The sequence below is a fragment of the Schistocerca gregaria genome, chromosome 6 (genome assembly GCF_023897955.1).
Source record: "Schistocerca gregaria isolate iqSchGreg1 chromosome 6, iqSchGreg1.2, whole genome shotgun sequence".
Classification (NCBI taxonomy): Eukaryota; Metazoa; Arthropoda; class Insecta; order Orthoptera; family Acrididae; genus Schistocerca; species Schistocerca gregaria.
Window position 1 is genome coordinate 71,795,124 of NC_064925.1, and position 17,331 is coordinate 71,812,454.

Here is a 17,331-nt window from a genome sequence, read left to right on the forward strand (position 1 = left end):
TGTTCTAAAACAGGTGGAGCAAAATCAATTGTCTTTTACTACATGTCATGTTGAGCTATATAATTCTCCATTCAGTGAGTGGGAATTAGTCAGTGTCCTCACTCACTGCCCCGATATGGCCCCAGGTCTGCACCGCAACCACAACAAAATGATCAAACACCTGTCAGCAGATTGTCAGAGTTATACTCTTGCCATCTTTAACTGTGTCTGGAGCAAGGGCAAGTTCCCATAGCAATAGCAAGAAAGCATCACATCCTAGTACAGAAATCGGTAAGCACCCTGTAGAGATGGGTAGTTATCACCTAGTCAGTCTCGCCAGTGTTCTCTGTAAGTTGCTTTAACGCATGGTGAGCCAGTGGCTGTGTTGACTCTTTGAGTCTTGGGATCTTCTGGCTCTGTCCCAGGGCGGTTTTCACAAAGACCATTCCACTGCTGATAATATGTTTTACCTGGAGTCTGCCATCTGAACAGCTTTTGACTAGCATCAACACCTTATAACCATCTTCTTCCAACTACAAAAGGCTTATGACACCACATCCTTGTTAAATTACACAAGTGGAGTCCCCAGGGTGTGATCCTGATTTCTTTCAACCAAAAAATTTCTTCTGGCTTCGAATTGGTGCTTCCCACAGTACCCCCCCGTAGCCCAGAGAATGGGGTCCTGCAGGGCTCTATACTGAGTATCCCTCTCTTTCTGGTAGCCATCAATGGTCTAGCAGTATCTATGGGGTCCTCAGCATCACTCTCATTGTATCCTAACAACTTCTGTCTCTACTATCGCTCCTCTAGTATGGGCATCACTGAAAGTAGACTGCAAGGCATTGTACAGAAGGTGTGGTCATGGCCCCTCATCCATGGCTCTCGGTCTTCAACCGGCAGACTCGCGTCGTGCACCTCTGTCGACATCGCACCATTCACCCATAACCAGAACTTTACCTTGTGGCCAACTACTTAGTGTGTTAAAGACTTTTTGCTTTTTATGACTGGTCTTAGATGCTCAGTTGATGTGACTGGTCTTCGATCCTCAATTGACGTGGGTTCCCCATCTTCAGCAGCTTAAACAAAAGTGCTGCTGCACCTTAATGCTACTTAGTGTGTTAAAGACTTTTTGCTTTTTATGACTGGTCTTAGATGCTCAGTTGATGTGACTGGTCTTCGATCCTCAATTGACGTGGGTTCCCCATCTTCAGCAGCTTAAACAAAAGTGCTGCTGCACCTTAATGCATTTTGCTGCTTAAGTAATGCCAGTTGGGGTGCAGATCACACTATCCTTCTTCAGCTTTACAAAGCCTTGATACAGTCCCATCTCGATTATGGGAGTTTGGCATATGGTTTGGCATCACCTTCAGCGTTACAGTCATTGGATCCAATACATTACTGCAGGGATTGGCTTCTAACAGAAGCCTTTTGTTCTAGCCCTGTGAACAGCTTACCCACTGAAACTGGGTTTTTTCCATTGCAGATCAGGCACCAACAAAAGCTTTTCGGGTATGCTACACACATTCACAGCTCCTCTAAGCATCCAAACTAATGTCTCCTCTTTTCAGACACTCCTGCAATGGCACCCAGATCAGGGATCGTAACACAATTCACATCCAGTCCCTCCTCTCTGAATGCCAGTTGTTTCCTCTTATACCTCTCCTCTGGGCCTATTCGTATACACCTCCATGGTGCATTCCTTGGCCACAGCTTCATCTTGACCTATCACAAGCCCCAAAAGACTTGGTTCAGCTTGAGGCCATCCGCCACCAATTTTTTTCTGAATTTCCTGCATCCCAGGGTTCACAAATAGTCTATACAGGTGGCTCGATGGTTGCTGATTATATAGGTTTTGCTTATACTCCTGCGGGACGTACTGAACTGCGCTCCTTGGCATACGGTTTGTAGTGTTTTCACTGTGGAGTTGGTAGCTATTTCTTGAGCTCTTGAGCATATCCGTTCCTGCACTGGTGAGTCTTTTCTCATCTGCAGCGACTTTTTGAGCAGTTTGCAAGCTCTCAACCAGTGTTGCCCTTGCCATTCCTTGGTCATAGCTATGCAGGATTCCCTTTGTGCGCTTGAACAATGTGTATGCTTTGTGACCTTTGTCTGGACCCCTGGCCATGTTGGAATCCTGGGGATTGAACTCGCTGTTAGCTTAGCCAATCTGGCTACCAGTAAGCTGACTCTGGATATTGTTATTCCGGACACAGACCTGCGATCAGTATTAGCCTGCAAATTTTATGGCTTTGGAATACAGAATGGCTCGCTCAGACTTCACTAACCAAACTGGAGGTGACCCCCCGACTCTGTACCCGTGCCACAGTGACCGACTTAAATTTACATTTTATTCGTGAAGGGGTCTTTTACCACTTTCTTTAAGGTAGGGTGGTTAACCATATTGGTTCATTAAAAGGTTGGCAGATCACTCTGTTGCCTCCTCCGCCCAGACCAGGCTGCGGCTGTCTGGGCTTGGTGGTCCAGCCCAGTCCTTACCCTGCCTGCTCTTTTACTCTACCTCGCATCCTCTGGCATGGCCTGTTTAACTTGTTCATCTTATGTCTATCTGTGCTGCTATTGCCCTGTCCATGTTGCTAGTCTGCCATTGGCGATTTCTCAGTGGGGTTCCTCTGGTAAGTGGCAGGGGTGTGGGGGATATATATCCCCTCATTGAATATTGCTTTTGGGGGCTTCGGGCTGCTCCCGAGATATAGCACCTCACCTGCTTTTCTTCCTATATCTCCCCTTCTTTTTTGTCTGTTACTTAGTCTTTGTTGACCTTTGGGTTTTCTTACCCTGGGTTTTGCACAATAGGCCATCTCTGATGTACACACTTGTAGACCTGTTTGCTCAAGGAAAAAGGGACAGATGACTTAGTAGTTTGGTCCCTTTAATTATCCAACCAATCAACCAACTAACATGCTTGAAAGTTCTCAGTCCCTCACTTTTCTCTCATATTTATAGTGTCATAGGATAATTTCACTGCCATCCTTGGATCCACCCATTACGTGAACGTACCTTCCTCCAAGCACCTCATGTAACCATCTCTTGTTACCTTACTCTTTGTCTCTCCTTCCCATCCTGATTCTTCCATTTGTGTGCAACCTTTATCTCCCCTCTATGTATTTTGAGCAATTGTTTACTCTGCTTTCGTTAGTGCACCTCTCTCTGGTTACTTCTGCTCTGACCTTTCAGATGTTAATTTATTATTCTTTATATTGGAGTTTGTCCTCTCTCCTTGACCATGATGTCGATGGGATATTTAAGTTTATTATCGATTTTAATGTACTCTTTGACAAAATAATATGCTGCAATGAAGAGTAGTGACAAGTTAATAGTTTGGCATATCAAATGTTCACTGCAGTGTAGACTCTGCAAAGTACATCATCTCAGTGGCATTCAAGAGGTTAATTATATCAAATTTGCCACTGTATCCTTTTCGTCATAGATACTAGATCAGTAGCATGACAGGATTACTTCATTGAATCTTGGGAAAGTGTGAAGGGAAATCAATAGCACGAAAAAAAAATTCGTATGTCCATGATAAGCACAGGTAGCAGAATTGGTAGTGTATTGCCTGTGAAGGGTATGGATATAGGATGCAGTATTTGTCCAGCGCATTTTTGGTCATTAGCTTTCTTATACAGAATACTGATTTCCACTGCAGAGCATAGGATTGATTGTAGGACACTGGCTCCCTGATAAAGATCTTGGTGAAGAAGGTAATGAAGTGGTTATTGGGGGGAGCTGGAAACACTGATTTCTATTTATACACCCATCTCTCTCCTTCCAATGCTCTCAGAATTGTTTGATAAGATGGATTACAACAGAACCAACTTTCTGAAAATAACCTTTTAATGTAATCTTGGCTTAGCTTCTGTAAAGGATTTATGGAGGAAGCTATACTTGCCAAGGCGATCACAAAATTCGATAGGGGAAACAATCACGATGTGGCATTAAAGGTATTCTCCTTGTGTGGGTTATATATTGACACTAGAAAACAGAGGGTCACATTAGTAAATGATATAACAGAAATTGGACTACATTCAAAGTGGGGAAATACTAAACAAGGTGCTGTAAGGGACTCAGTGTTTGGCTCACTACTGTTCGTGACCTATGTAGATGATTTAACCAGCACATTGGATGACTCGTCAAAAACTGCAATAGTTGCTGATGACAAAAGTATTGATAAAGGATCCAAATGCATGAGTATCAGAATCTACTAGAAGAGTACTGGAACAGGATTACAGCTGATTCACAGCTAACGGCTTAACTCATAATCTCACAATAACTTATATTATGTAGTTCCAAGCAAATAAAATGATCTACCAGAAGTAGAGACCACCGGGCACACACAGTGAGGCTCCACGTGTGTATTTCCTAGATCTCCACATGTGTAATAAAACGAGGTGGTGGTGGTCGTGGTCGTGGTCGTGGTGAGTATGTATGGCTCAGGTCTTTCTATTTGACGCCATTTCCATGACTTAGGTGACCCTAAACTACCTCAGTTATGAAATGGAGACCCACAGTTCATTGTGGAATCTGAACCATGTGTTGTTTCTGGTGACTCCTCACATCATTGAGAGGTGAAGAGAGGTTAAATTGAAGACTGAGAAATCCATGGTCTGGCTAAGATGGGGATCCCACGACCTCTTGATTTCCAGACATGCAGCTTTCCACTGCTAGACCACCAGTGGGTGGTGTGTGTGTGTGTGTGTGTGTGTGTGTGTGTGTGTGTGTGTGTGTGTGAGAGAGAGAGAGAGATAGAGAGAGAGAGAGAGAGAGAGAGAGAGAGAGATAAGAGTTTGCATTGATCAAAATATATGGCCATATCTTTTGACTGCATTGCCCTGGGAACTTAAATTTTTTACACCACCAAGGAACTGTCGACCTTGGTACCTGAATAAATTTCCGTTTGGTACCAGTATCTGTCCTTGAGAAAAAGGGATCTTGACATCCAGACTATGAAGTGATCCTGTAAGGGCTTCTTTTTTGCCAATTGAGGTACAGAATCCTACAAATGAATTTATGATGAACTCTGCAATTCACAATGGCAGTACTAGAAGTAAATACAATTTACATATCAATTATGCTTCCCTATCCAAGGGTCAGAATGGACTTCTGTACCCTAGCACAAAAGTCTACTCAGGTAGCCAGTGGACATCAGGTAGCAAAATGAAAATCTCCAGATGTTCAAAAAGATAAAAGAATACCTCATGAGCTACTTACTCAATTTATCAGAATATCTACATTCAATAATGTGAATTCCACATAAGTATAATTTTTGAATTAAACAGGTCTTGACTTTGCCAATATATAGACAGCTGGTATGGCTGGTCTAAAGTAACAGCTTTGTTTGAAGTACATCAGTGTGTTGATTATCCAAAAGTCGGTCAACCAAACATCTGCTCAACCGAACTGTTGCTCCCAAATGCTGCTCCCTCTTGCTATGGTCTAGTCTGTTGATTCTTCAGCAGCCAGGGAAGAATATTACGCTCTCAAAACCATTTACAGGGCTGATGAAATTAGGCTCAGTGGGAAAACTTTGCCAAGGATAAACTCGTGCTTCACATAGTGAATTAGCAGCACCTGGTCTTAAAATAAGCTAGGATCGTATTGCTTCTTGGGCTAATGCTACTGACAGCCACCGACTGCTTATGCTTGTCATTAGTAAATGCAAGAAACTGTGTTGTTCCAAACACATTAAAATGTCTGCGATGTCTGTTGCGTACAAATCACAAGAGAGTGCCAGGATAGATAGTATGATTTTCACTGAACGGCTTATGAAAGTTTTCACACCCTCTGTAGAAGCTCATGAAAAGTGAGAAAAGATTACTGCCCCTTGACAATCCACCCACTCATCCATCATGTAATATCTTAAACTAAAAGGATGAGTTCATGAAAGTGATGTTTATTCCACTCGACATAATGTCCTTAATAAAGACCATGGATCAAGGCATAATTGACACTGTCTGATGATATTGAAGAAAGAATTGTTTCTCAAGTTATTGTTAGAAAGGAAGAGGAGGTAGAAAAAAGTCTGTTAAGAAATAAAATTTTTTTGTAATTTGAAAGATGGTCCTACATGATCGGAGCAGCATGGGATAATGTAAAGGAACAGAATTTGAAAAAGCCTGAAATAAAATTTTAGTTATGGCGAAGAATTGTCAAAGTAATTGAAAACAGTGAACAGAATGGTATGCCCAAAATGCCAAAAGAACTCAACTGCCATGAATGTGAAGGTGATGATAAAGAGTGGATGAATGTTGACAGTGCAAGTCCAAGGCATCAAATTGTGCAAGACATGAAATTGTAAAACTTGTTGGTGATAAAACTGGGACCAGCATCTCATCAGCTAGTGTCCAGAAAATGAAAATGAAAATACACTTGCAGCTTCTGAAGCTTTCACATGTTTAGTTAGTGTCTTGTGATGGTTTGATGCTCAAAATGAAAGTGACCAGTATCAGATATTATGTGTGGAAAAAAGCACACAACTTAGCTGCTCGTAAGTGGGTAGGCCTGCATAAACAGACCAAAATTAAGAATTTTTGAAGCATTAATTCTATACACATGTACTGTACATGCAAAATGTGTACATATTACATATTTTGTGTTTGCAAGGCTATAATATGTACATTCCTACTGTACTTAACTGTGTAATACTAAGAGATTCACATTGTTATAAATGTATATGGTTTTTATTTGTAAACTGATAAATAAAAATATACAGACTGAATATCAGAATAAACAACATTTTCCAAACCCATGTCATCCAGGTAGTTCGGATAGTCAATGCTCTACTGTATCTGGTGAAAACAAGAGCTGAACAGTAGAGGAGTACTTTACAGTAGCTTTTTTTTTTTTTTTTTCCCAAAGCAACTGTTTTCTCCTGATACACTGTTACATATGGAAGTATTCTAGAAATAATTCTCATAGTTATCAGGTTGAATAAATTAGCAGTTATCATAATTTCTTGACCATATATTTAACAGAAGTGGTCAGCAGTGGTTGCTTCCTCCTGTTCATGTATAATTTGATGGGATTTACAGAATGCGATGTGTGAATAAAAGAATGAATGACTGAATCGATATCATTTTCTGTTGTGAAGTGGAGACTGTTTTATTAGTGTGCAATATTAAGTGTACTGGTCTGTATGTAGGTTCAGTATTTTGTGAATGTTTTCAATTTTGTTTTAGGTTAATTCAAATTTCTTCAAGCATTCACAGTCAATGGTCGCAGGCACTTCAGAAATGCACAAACTGTGGCAGGTAGTCATGCCTCACCTCAAAAGCAGCCTGGAATACCTCTATCAGAGAACTGCCATGTGGTAAACTTCCTCCTCCATCAGAAATTTTATTACTATATTATAAGTTAAACAATAATTCAAATGTAATAGTAGATGTCCACATTAGTTCAAGTGAAAACTCACATTACTGAAATAATTTACTATTTTACAGGACGGAATATGAAAATGACTTCTCACTAGCAGGTAATACAGCTGCCAATAGAGGACTTGGAAATCGTGATCAGCTGTCTTCTCAGGAATTTGCGCTAAGTTTTGAGCTGCCGTATTATACCAAATACTTTCTCATTGCTGCTTATTTGGCATCATACATTCCCTCAAAACTGGATAAAGCTCTCTTTATGAAACGGAAAGATAAGAAGAAGAAAAAGAGAATCAACAGATCTAAAAATGACATCCTAAGTGACATGCTTTTAGGACCAAAACCATTCACGGTGGATAGACTGTTGGCTATATTTTATTCAATTGTTCAAGATGAGGTCAGCTTCACAGTAAATCTTTCTGTGCAGGTCAGTATTCTGTTAGCTTATTTACCCCTTTACTTACTAACAAATTGCTGTTACTAGTATAAGTCATTTTCATTACTAAATAACTGCAGTAATGCAAGCAGTGTTAAAGCAAAGGAAGAAAGGAAAATATTTTTCTTAATAGGCTTTATCGTACACAAACATAAGATGATAAAAACCACCATTTGAGACCAATAGCTCCTTCATACAACAGGAGTAGGATTGGGGCTGTCCAGACTTTAAGAAGGAATGTCATCACACTAAAAAATATCGTGAAATGAATGAATCGAGTTAGTTTAAAAACTGCCAAATGTGCATTTATTTCTGTAGCTGCTAACAAAATGTAAAAATTTTAATACCAAGGGATGCTACATGAATATTTTAAAAGAACAAGCCGACATAACCTGTGATGTATGATACAATGACTTCTGAATACTGTAGAAAATTCCATTATCACCCAACTTAATGTGCAAGAAAAAAGTATATGAAAACAGCATGCACTGGGATTACATCAGAAAAAAATACTGTGTACAACAGATTTAGAAAGGGGGGAGTTGACTCTGTGGAATACACAGAACACACTTGCATTTGTGGAGAATCATTAGAAAAATGTAACTTCACCACAGATTACTAATGTTTATTCAAGTAAACAACTGAAATTTCAAAATTACTGAAATTACAGGCACAAATGTGTTTTATTTTAAATACATAGTCCAGAGATCCATTAGCATGTGTAAAAGCATGGATATGGAATGTGTTAAAATGTGTGTTTCATTGCATGCATATCCTTTACATCAAATTAATGCACATACAAGATGTGTGAGAAAAGTTATGAGGCTGGCAACACTCCGACTGATCTGGCAACACTTCGACTGATCTGGCAACACTGTGTTGTTCTACTTGTGGAGACCACTGTGTTCATTCCTACCAGATGTTCTGAACAATGATCACATATTTCTGAGAGCGTCATGAGTGAAGTTGTGTTTTTGATGTGTGTTACAAAAATGGAACAGCAGAATTTAGAGCAATTTTGTGCAATCATGTCCTGTGTTAAATGTGTAGAATGCATGACTGTGACCTTTGAAAAGTTGAAACAGGCATATGGGGAACATTCCAGAGACCTTCAACTTCAAAAACAGGTGAAAACATTAAACATGTGCATGCTATTGTGAGAATTTGTTCCTCCAGGACAAACTGTCAACAGTGTGTTTTGCAAAGATGTACTTGAAAGCATCAGAAAAAGAATGAATAGAGTGAGACGAGACATTGCAGACAAGTGGATGCTGCATCATGACAATTCCCCATGTCAGGCAGCCACTTGCAACACAGAATTTTGACCTCAAAAGGCATTCCTGCCATTCCACAGCCCTCCTGCTCACTTGGTCCAATTCCACGTGACTTTTTTCTTTTCCTAAAACTGAAAAATGTCTTAAAAGGACATCATTTTGGGACCCTGGAGAACATTTAGAAGAATGTGACTGACATGTTAAAAGCCCTACTAGTTGAAGCCTTTCACCATTGCTACCAAGACTGGAAATGATACTCTAATGACGTATAGCTGCCGAAGGGAACTATATTGAATGGGACAATATTGCTGCTTGGAAAAAATAAGCAATAAAAAACTTTGACAGATAAAAAATCAGTTTCATGACTTTCTTCACACACCTCGTAAGTGTCATTTGCAGCCTCGTAATTTATTACTTTTCAGCATGAATTTGCCTTTGATTCAATGGATATTTTAAAGATTCAGCTTCATTTATCTAGTAAGAAAGCACAGTAACCAGAATTGTGGAACAGAAACAAAATGTTTCACATGCAAACAGAAAGTTATGGTATTAAAAGGAATCTTCTAGAGAATACTTTTTTCCCTCAAACAAAAGCTCTTTTTCGCGTTGAATAATTTATGATCTCTTAGGGACGTGTCACCACTTAAATGATTAAAGATTTTGGTGCTAGGCTATTTAACGTCTTTCTGAACTAGACATATTTATCCTATCACAGTTTAGATTGTATTTTCTTCTTGTGTTACTGCTGTGATATGTATTGTTTGTATCATAATGAGAAGCTTTGTACAATTTTCTTCTGTGTATATATATTAAAAACAAAGATTCCAAGACTTACCAAGCGGGAAAGCGCCGGTAGATAGGCACAATGAATAAAACACACACACAGAATTTGGAGCTTTCACAACCGGCAGCTGCTTCGTCAGGAAAGAGGGAAGGAAAAGGAAAGATGAAAGGATGGGGGTTTTAAGGGAGAGGGTAAGGAGTCATTCCAATCCCGGGAGCGGAAAGACTTACCTTAGGGGGAAAAAAGGATAGGTATATACTCGCGAACGCGCGCGCACACACACACACACACACACACACACACACACACAGAGACACAAGCAGACATATTTAAAGGCCTTTCCCCCTAAGGTAAGTCTTTCCGCTCCCGGGATTGGAATGACTCCTTACCCTCTCCCTTAAAACCCACATCCTTTCATCTTGCCTTTTCCTTACCTCTTTCCTGACGAAGCAGCCACCAGTTGCGAAAGCTTGAAATTCTGTGTGTGTGTTTGTGTGTTTTATTCATTGTGCCTATCTACCAGCACTTTCCCGCTTGGTAAGTCTTGGAATCTTTGTTTTTAATATATTTTTCCCATGTGGAAGTTTCTTTCTATGATGATGATGCGACTTACCAAACAAAAGCGCTGGCAGGTCGATAGAAACACAAACATACACACAAAATTCAAGCTTTCACAACCAATGGTTGCTCTTTCCTGAAAAAGCAACCATTGGTTGCGAAAGCTTGAATTTTGTGTGTATGTTTGTGTTTGTCTGTTTCTGTCAACCTGCCAGCGCTTTTGTTTGGTAAGTCACATCATCTTTGTTTTTATGGTAGTTGGTTGCTCCAGAAGACAATTCCGTAGCACACGAGCAAGTGGAAATAACTTAAACAGGCAGACTTAGAGATACTGATGTCTTCAATACTGGAAATTATGTTAATGGTAAATGTTGCTCAGCAGTCTTCTCAAGTTTTGGAGCTTGTGATTTTCCCAGCTAACCTGCACTCTATATGGACACACAAAAGTTTCTAACACTATTCTCTCTGTACCTGCCGACTTTCATAAGCAGTAACCATCTCCTGTAGGCTTTCATGGTGAGGAAGGATATGAATGTCGCTTGAAGTTGCTTGCTTTGTTGCAGGATAAGGTATTTAATTAATGTATATGAGAAATAACAAGGGGGTCAAGAACAGAGTTTTTTGGCACTCTAGAATGAAATGTTTTGGCCTTACAGCTGCTTTGAGTGGTTGAAATGCCACAAGCTTCTGATCAAGCACTCTGTGGCCTTTGTTAAGCGATATGACTGCTGATGGGCTGCTTTTACGCCCTTATATAATCTGGCTGCTGGCTGTGATGTCACTGGTACTCACGGCGCTGCCATATGTGGGCATAGGTCGACGCCGCGTTCAATGAGTCTACGTTCACTAGATCTCCTGTAGCACTGAGCTGCATTTCACAGTCTCTATTAATGGTATCGACAGTGATTATTTCAACAGTTTCTTTAGTTTCACTGTCCTAGAAACCGTCAGGGAAGCCATGACAGAGACTTCATTAAATGTCATTCAGGGGCATTTTAACCACTTGATGCAGCTGGAAGCCCCAGAATACTGAATAAAATGTTACCCCTGTTTGTCACTGCATTCTTACTCTAGTTACTTCATTTCTCAAGAACTATATTTGTATCAACACAATTGAAAGATTTTGAAACCTCACAGAGTGCACCAACAAATTGTCTGGTAATTCCAGGACATTAACGTAAATATGACTCAGATTTTACAGGTACCTTTTTGAAATCTAAACTGATTTTTGATACACTTTTATTAGGTTGCTTTCTTGTCTTTGTCTGTTTGGTACAAATTTTACAGTTGATTTTTTACTAACTGCTCGATGAGCTAGAGACTTGAAACTTACAACGAAGCTAAGAACTGGATGAAAGTGCAGTATTAGCTCACTTTCTTGTCTAGTGTGTGTGTGTGTGTGTGTGAGAGAGAGAGAGAGAGAGAGAGAGAGAGAGAGTAAGGTTACTCTGTGTACCACTGTCATTTCTGATTGTCCTGTTTCAGTTTTGAAAGGTTGGCAGGAAGAATGAGTTCTGATAATTCTCTGTATTAGCTTGAATCTCTCTAATTTTTACCTTCTTGATCCTTACATAGGAGAGATCTCAACTGTCTGCTGTGTCATTCTTTGCCATTCAGCATATTGTGGGTGCGATGTGGAGAGGCATGTAGCCAGCACACAGCCTGCCTAGTTGTTTTGCTGACTTTCCAGACCTTGTGGAGACCTACTTCTCATCCAAGTAGTTCCTCAGATAGTTTTACATGCTGAAGGCACCCCATACCAATTTTCCCACCAAGGAAAAATCCTCAGCAGTCGCAGGAATAGAGCCTGAACCTCCACACGTCAGATACCTATGCTGACCACTCAGCTACTGAGGTGGACTAGTAGTTGACTTTGGTGAAGAGGAACTGAAATGAATCACAAATTCGTAATGTCATCAAAATGATTGAAGTTTATTGTAAAATTTCACACCCACTAGACTTAAAAGCAGAATATAATTACTTAAAAAAAGTTGTTTTTAATATACCACATTTTTAAATTGGACTAAGAAGTATAAAATAATTTCTCTTAGCTTCATATAGATAGTCCTAAAAATCTGTAATTGTGAATTTTTTCTAATAGCTGTGAAAGTATTTGTAAGATTTAAGATCAAAAAAGCAAAGAGCGTGCAATACATAATTGATACTTGAATAGCTCATCTTCTTACTGTTTTCTATTGAATGTGCCCCATATTTCTGTTTTAAACCTTACAAGTATTTACATAGGTATTAAAAATTCACAATCACAAATTTTTATAACGACCTGTAAGGGGTTAAGAATCTCTATAGGACTAGTAGAAATTATTTTATAATTTTTAGTTTTGTTTAAAAACTTGATACATTAAAATTGATTTTTATTTAAATGATTACTAGTAGTAATGTTGAAGCCATTGAGGTGCTTCACAATCCTGGCATACAGCAATTATCAAGGACTCTAATGTTTAAAAAAGAGAGTTAGACAGTAATTTATAACACCCCCTTTTTGTAAAGGAGCTTCACAGTTTCAAGTTTCAATCTGTCAGGGTGTGGAAATGTTGAATTTATGTGCCCAAACTTTGCCTGGCTGATTACAGCATGTTTTGAACAGTGTACTAGAAACATTACCTCATTTTTGAAGAAGTGGTAGTTTTCTTATTTCAACTGCTTTTATTGGACTGTAATTAGATCTTAATGGAACAATGAAAGGTTATTTCAGTATCTCCGTTCCCTTTTTTAAAGAACCATTCCTCCCTTTTTTCTCATCAACACTCAAAAATGCTTATTAAATATTTCTGCCACCATATTTCTTTTTTTTTCTTTTTAGCCTGCAATGCTATATTCAATGTTTCTAAAAATGTGTTCAGTTCTAGTCTCACTCCTTATTTGCCTTATAGTATCATTAGATTTATTTATTTATTTATTTATTTATTACCTTAAAAACAAACTTTAGGAAAGTCTTTGCACCGATGGTAATTCATGGCTTATTGATGAATTCTTCGGTTTGCACCCTGTAAATTCTTTCTTTGTAAAGTACTTTCAAATATTAGTGCCACGTGGTTACTGAACAAATTGTACTTGGAACTAACACTGTCTTCACCATAGACAGGCCTCCAATTTACATTTTAGAGATGTGATGTATTTTCCACATTAATGGTTTTTAGCAGTTTTCAATATGACATGGTCAGTGTCTCACCGATATTTGCACCATTGTTAGTCTGTTTTTGTCCATCATGATGAGAGAGAATTCAGAACTTCACCAACAATTCTATCAGCAGTTTCTGTCTGGTATATAAATATATTGTCTATTAGTGTACTAGAATGTGAAGTTATTCTGATGGGAAAATTGAGTGCAGAATCCGCAGGGTATATGTGAGCATGAAATTTCCAAGGCCTGACCAGCCACTGATGTGTGTTAGAAAATTAATGTTGAAGTCCTCAAATACTATCACCACTCCCATATTTAAACATGCATGTTATGAGGGAGTTTTAATTGCTTCAAAAGGCAATGTCCTAAAGCCCCTTGTGCACTGTTAGAGTTGACAAACAAAAATTATTTATACCCAATCCTATGGCAAACAATTTAAAATCTAGCTCAAGGCAAGAACTGTGTGTGTGTGTGTGTGTGTGTGTGTGTGTGTGTGTGTGTGTGTGTGTGTGTGTGTGTGTGTGTCAGTTTGTATTACTTTTGATACTGTTCTGTTTTTTTCTACAAATGAAGCTGGAAAGTTATAATTATTTGTCACTATTTCTTCTGTCCCAGAAGTGACACATCGCTCTGTGAAATGCAGAATATTGGGACAATCTGTCTTCTTGGTTATACATATTTACAAAATGTTCATTGAGATTATTACAAAAGACCTCTAGCATTTTGATGAATTGGCAGATTTTGATTTATAGCAGTTACAGTTTTCTCTTAAAAAGACCTTCATTGGTGATTTGTGTGGATTATCTGCATTAAGTTTTCTCACTAATCATTTGTCCAAAGTGGCCTTTATATGTGCGCTGAAGGAGTTGTAAAATATTTCTTTACATGGCTGTACAGAGGGCGTGGTAAGATAGGCTGCCACCATGCATATAAGTGATGCAAAAACTGACAAGGGGAAATAAAGAAAGAAGGCTGTTAAACATTTAAGTGGGAGAGGTACATGATTCTCCTATATGACATGTTCCTTTTCCTCAGCCTGTGACTGTAAAGGCATGTTGTTGTCATCTCAGTGCAATTTCTAGTAGGTCATTTCCTCCAAGTAACAAGTACAGGAGCTACTACTACTACTACTACTACTACTACTACTACTGAACAGACTTCTATCTACAACATGGTTTATGTGGCTGCAGTGTACTTGGTTCACTTAACTACTGCTGCACAGCGCATTCATGTATAACAATAGAGTTGCTGTTTATTATTATTATTATTATTATTATTATTATTATTAATCATCCAAGGATCACTTGCATAGATATAGGTATAATCAAGGTAATCCAATACAACTCAGTAGCGCCAAAGATAAAACATAGAGAATATGAAACTTGCATGCTTTGAGTATAGGACAGTTGATCCATGAGGACAGGACAGGTGGTTGGCTGTGGCCTTAAGGAACCATCACGGTGGCCGGACAGAGCAACTTCATCCTTCCAAAAATGACAGTGTCCTAACAGATGCACTTTCTCATATGGTTGGTTTCAGTTGTACAGTGTTCTTGATCTACACACAATTTGTTTCAGGTGACATGTAATGAAAGATATGGCTTTGTTCTTTATCGCTGCATACACTAAGAATATGAACTGATGGATCCTGGACTGTGTGGAGATGATGCTATGCCTCTTGCCCCAACTCCAATCTGTTGAGAAAGCAGATTCCATGCCCCCCAAACATGCAACTATGCTCCCCAGTCTGCCTGAAAAACTGTCAGCATCCTTCAATTAGGAGTAGTTGACCTCTTTCATTACTACCCACTACTATGGACTTTAATTTTGTAGTATGTGTTACTTAGGAAGAATGTTTTATCTGCCTTTTTACACAGAGCCATTTTTAGTAATCCTTTTCTTTTCCTTGGCAATCCATCATACAGTTGTATTCTCAAATAGAAAATGTTTGGGGTTTCTGTTTGTTTTCCCTTGGAAAATATATTGACCAAACTGGCTTTTGTTCCATGATTGCATGTAGAACTGTTAGTAAAATTTTTGGTAATTTTTTCACTGATAGTCTCTGCAGATTGGTAGATTTACTGACTGTGTAGTAAGGATGCCCAGTTTTTTATATGCCTATTTGCAGTTAACCTGATTACTGCTTTTAATTATTATTTTTACAGCCTTACCCTGAAGTTTAAATCTATGTCGTCCACATTTTGTGTCTTACCTCTCCAGAAAAGATTTTAAAGCTAAGAATATGCATATGCATAGTATGTCACCACAAGATAAGTGCTGTTACAAACTGATGCTAAAACCATAAGTGCAAAACATGCTGTCAACTTTTTTTGCCATTTTTCTTTGTGTGCTCAGTCCATATTATCTGACAATCAATGTTCATCCCTAAGGCTTTGTGCTTGTAACACAATCTACAGATTTATCATCTAGGCTTCTGTTTCCTCTCATTGCGCTGAAATGTGTACTTTTTTTAAAATCTTCAATGTTAATTTTTTACCTACTACACAATCATAAATATCCTTGAGTGTTTCGTTTGCTTCCTCTAGTATAAGTTTTGATGTTTCATAAGTGACTGATGCATTTGCCATCTGCAAAAAGAACTTCTTGTCTATGTCTTACACTGTCTTGAATGTCATATATATACATAAAGAATCAAATTGGACCCCGTATACTATCTTGAGGAACACCTAAGTTTGTGTGTTTCTTATCTGGCAGTTGTTTTAGTAAAAATTTATCCTCAGCAGAAATGTGAGCTTTCTCTGCCTTTTGCATCCTGTTTTACCACCTGTTCACTATTCTTCTTATACCTAGCACTTCTAGCTTGTTTAGTATTTTTTACTCGACAACGTCAAAAGCCTTGGACAAGTCTAAGATAATGCCTGTAACACATTCTTCCTTGTCAGAAGCTGAAAATATCACCCACCTGAACTCTGTAATGGCTGACACTGTACTTCTCCCTCTTTGGAAATGATCTGTGTTTTCTTAAAAAAAAATGGTATTTTTTTCTAGTAACCCATTATTCTCTCTTTCATAAGGCAGTAGTGAAACTGGCCTGTAGTTTCTGGTATTTCTGCATTACCTTTCTTTAGTAAGGGCACAACATACACATATTTTAGGTACTCTAGGAAAATACCCAAATTAAATGACTCATTTTTTATTCAATTAATGCAACTTGTGTGCTATCTACGCACGGCTTCAGAACAGTGACAAGGACCTCATCTGTGTCTGCTGCGTTCTTATTTTTTAATTGTTATTCTGTCTTCCTGACTTCAAGCTCAGTTACGGGAAACATCATCTTTGTGCTTACTTGCTGTGTAAGTTGTCGTGGGTGCTATATGTTTTTTAGGGGGATTTTGCTGCAGCTATGTTCAGAGAAGATTCTTTTGTAGGTCTGCAATTTTGCATGTTTTACCCAAACCTGTCTTTAGATTTATTGTTTGACAGTAATTATCTGAAAGGCTGAGATCTCTTATAAATACTTCACAATTTTACCCTGCCAATTCCTGAAGAACAGGGTCTAAAACTGATGCTGAACTTTGTGGTATTTTTGGAGCAGTGTTTACTGTGTGTTCACCATTTTTGCCACACCAAAAGTGCTCAGTATGTCTAGGAAGTTATTACTAACTTCTTCTTCAACACCTGTGTTAATATTCATGTATCCACATATCTATTTTGGGCCCTGGGATTCCTTCCAGGGCTTCAGTTAGTTTACTTCATTACCTGCATCAATGAGCACATGCTGAAGCAAATATGCTATTTCACTGAATGCTTTTG

The 17,331-nt window shown here is 38.7% G+C and overlaps 1 protein-coding gene across 1 annotated transcript in view; it reads left to right on the forward strand.

Moving 5' to 3' along the window:
* LOC126279046 (origin recognition complex subunit 5-like) overlaps positions 1 to 17,331 on the forward strand; it is a 131,468-nt gene that overhangs the window by 96,299 nt on the left and 17,838 nt on the right. The window contains exons 7-8 of the mRNA XM_049979453.1: positions 7,176 to 7,306; positions 7,437 to 7,791. Of these exons, the coding sequence (XP_049835410.1) occupies positions 7,176 to 7,306; positions 7,437 to 7,791 (486 nt within the window). The remainder of the gene's footprint in view (positions 1 to 7,175; positions 7,307 to 7,436; positions 7,792 to 17,331) is intronic.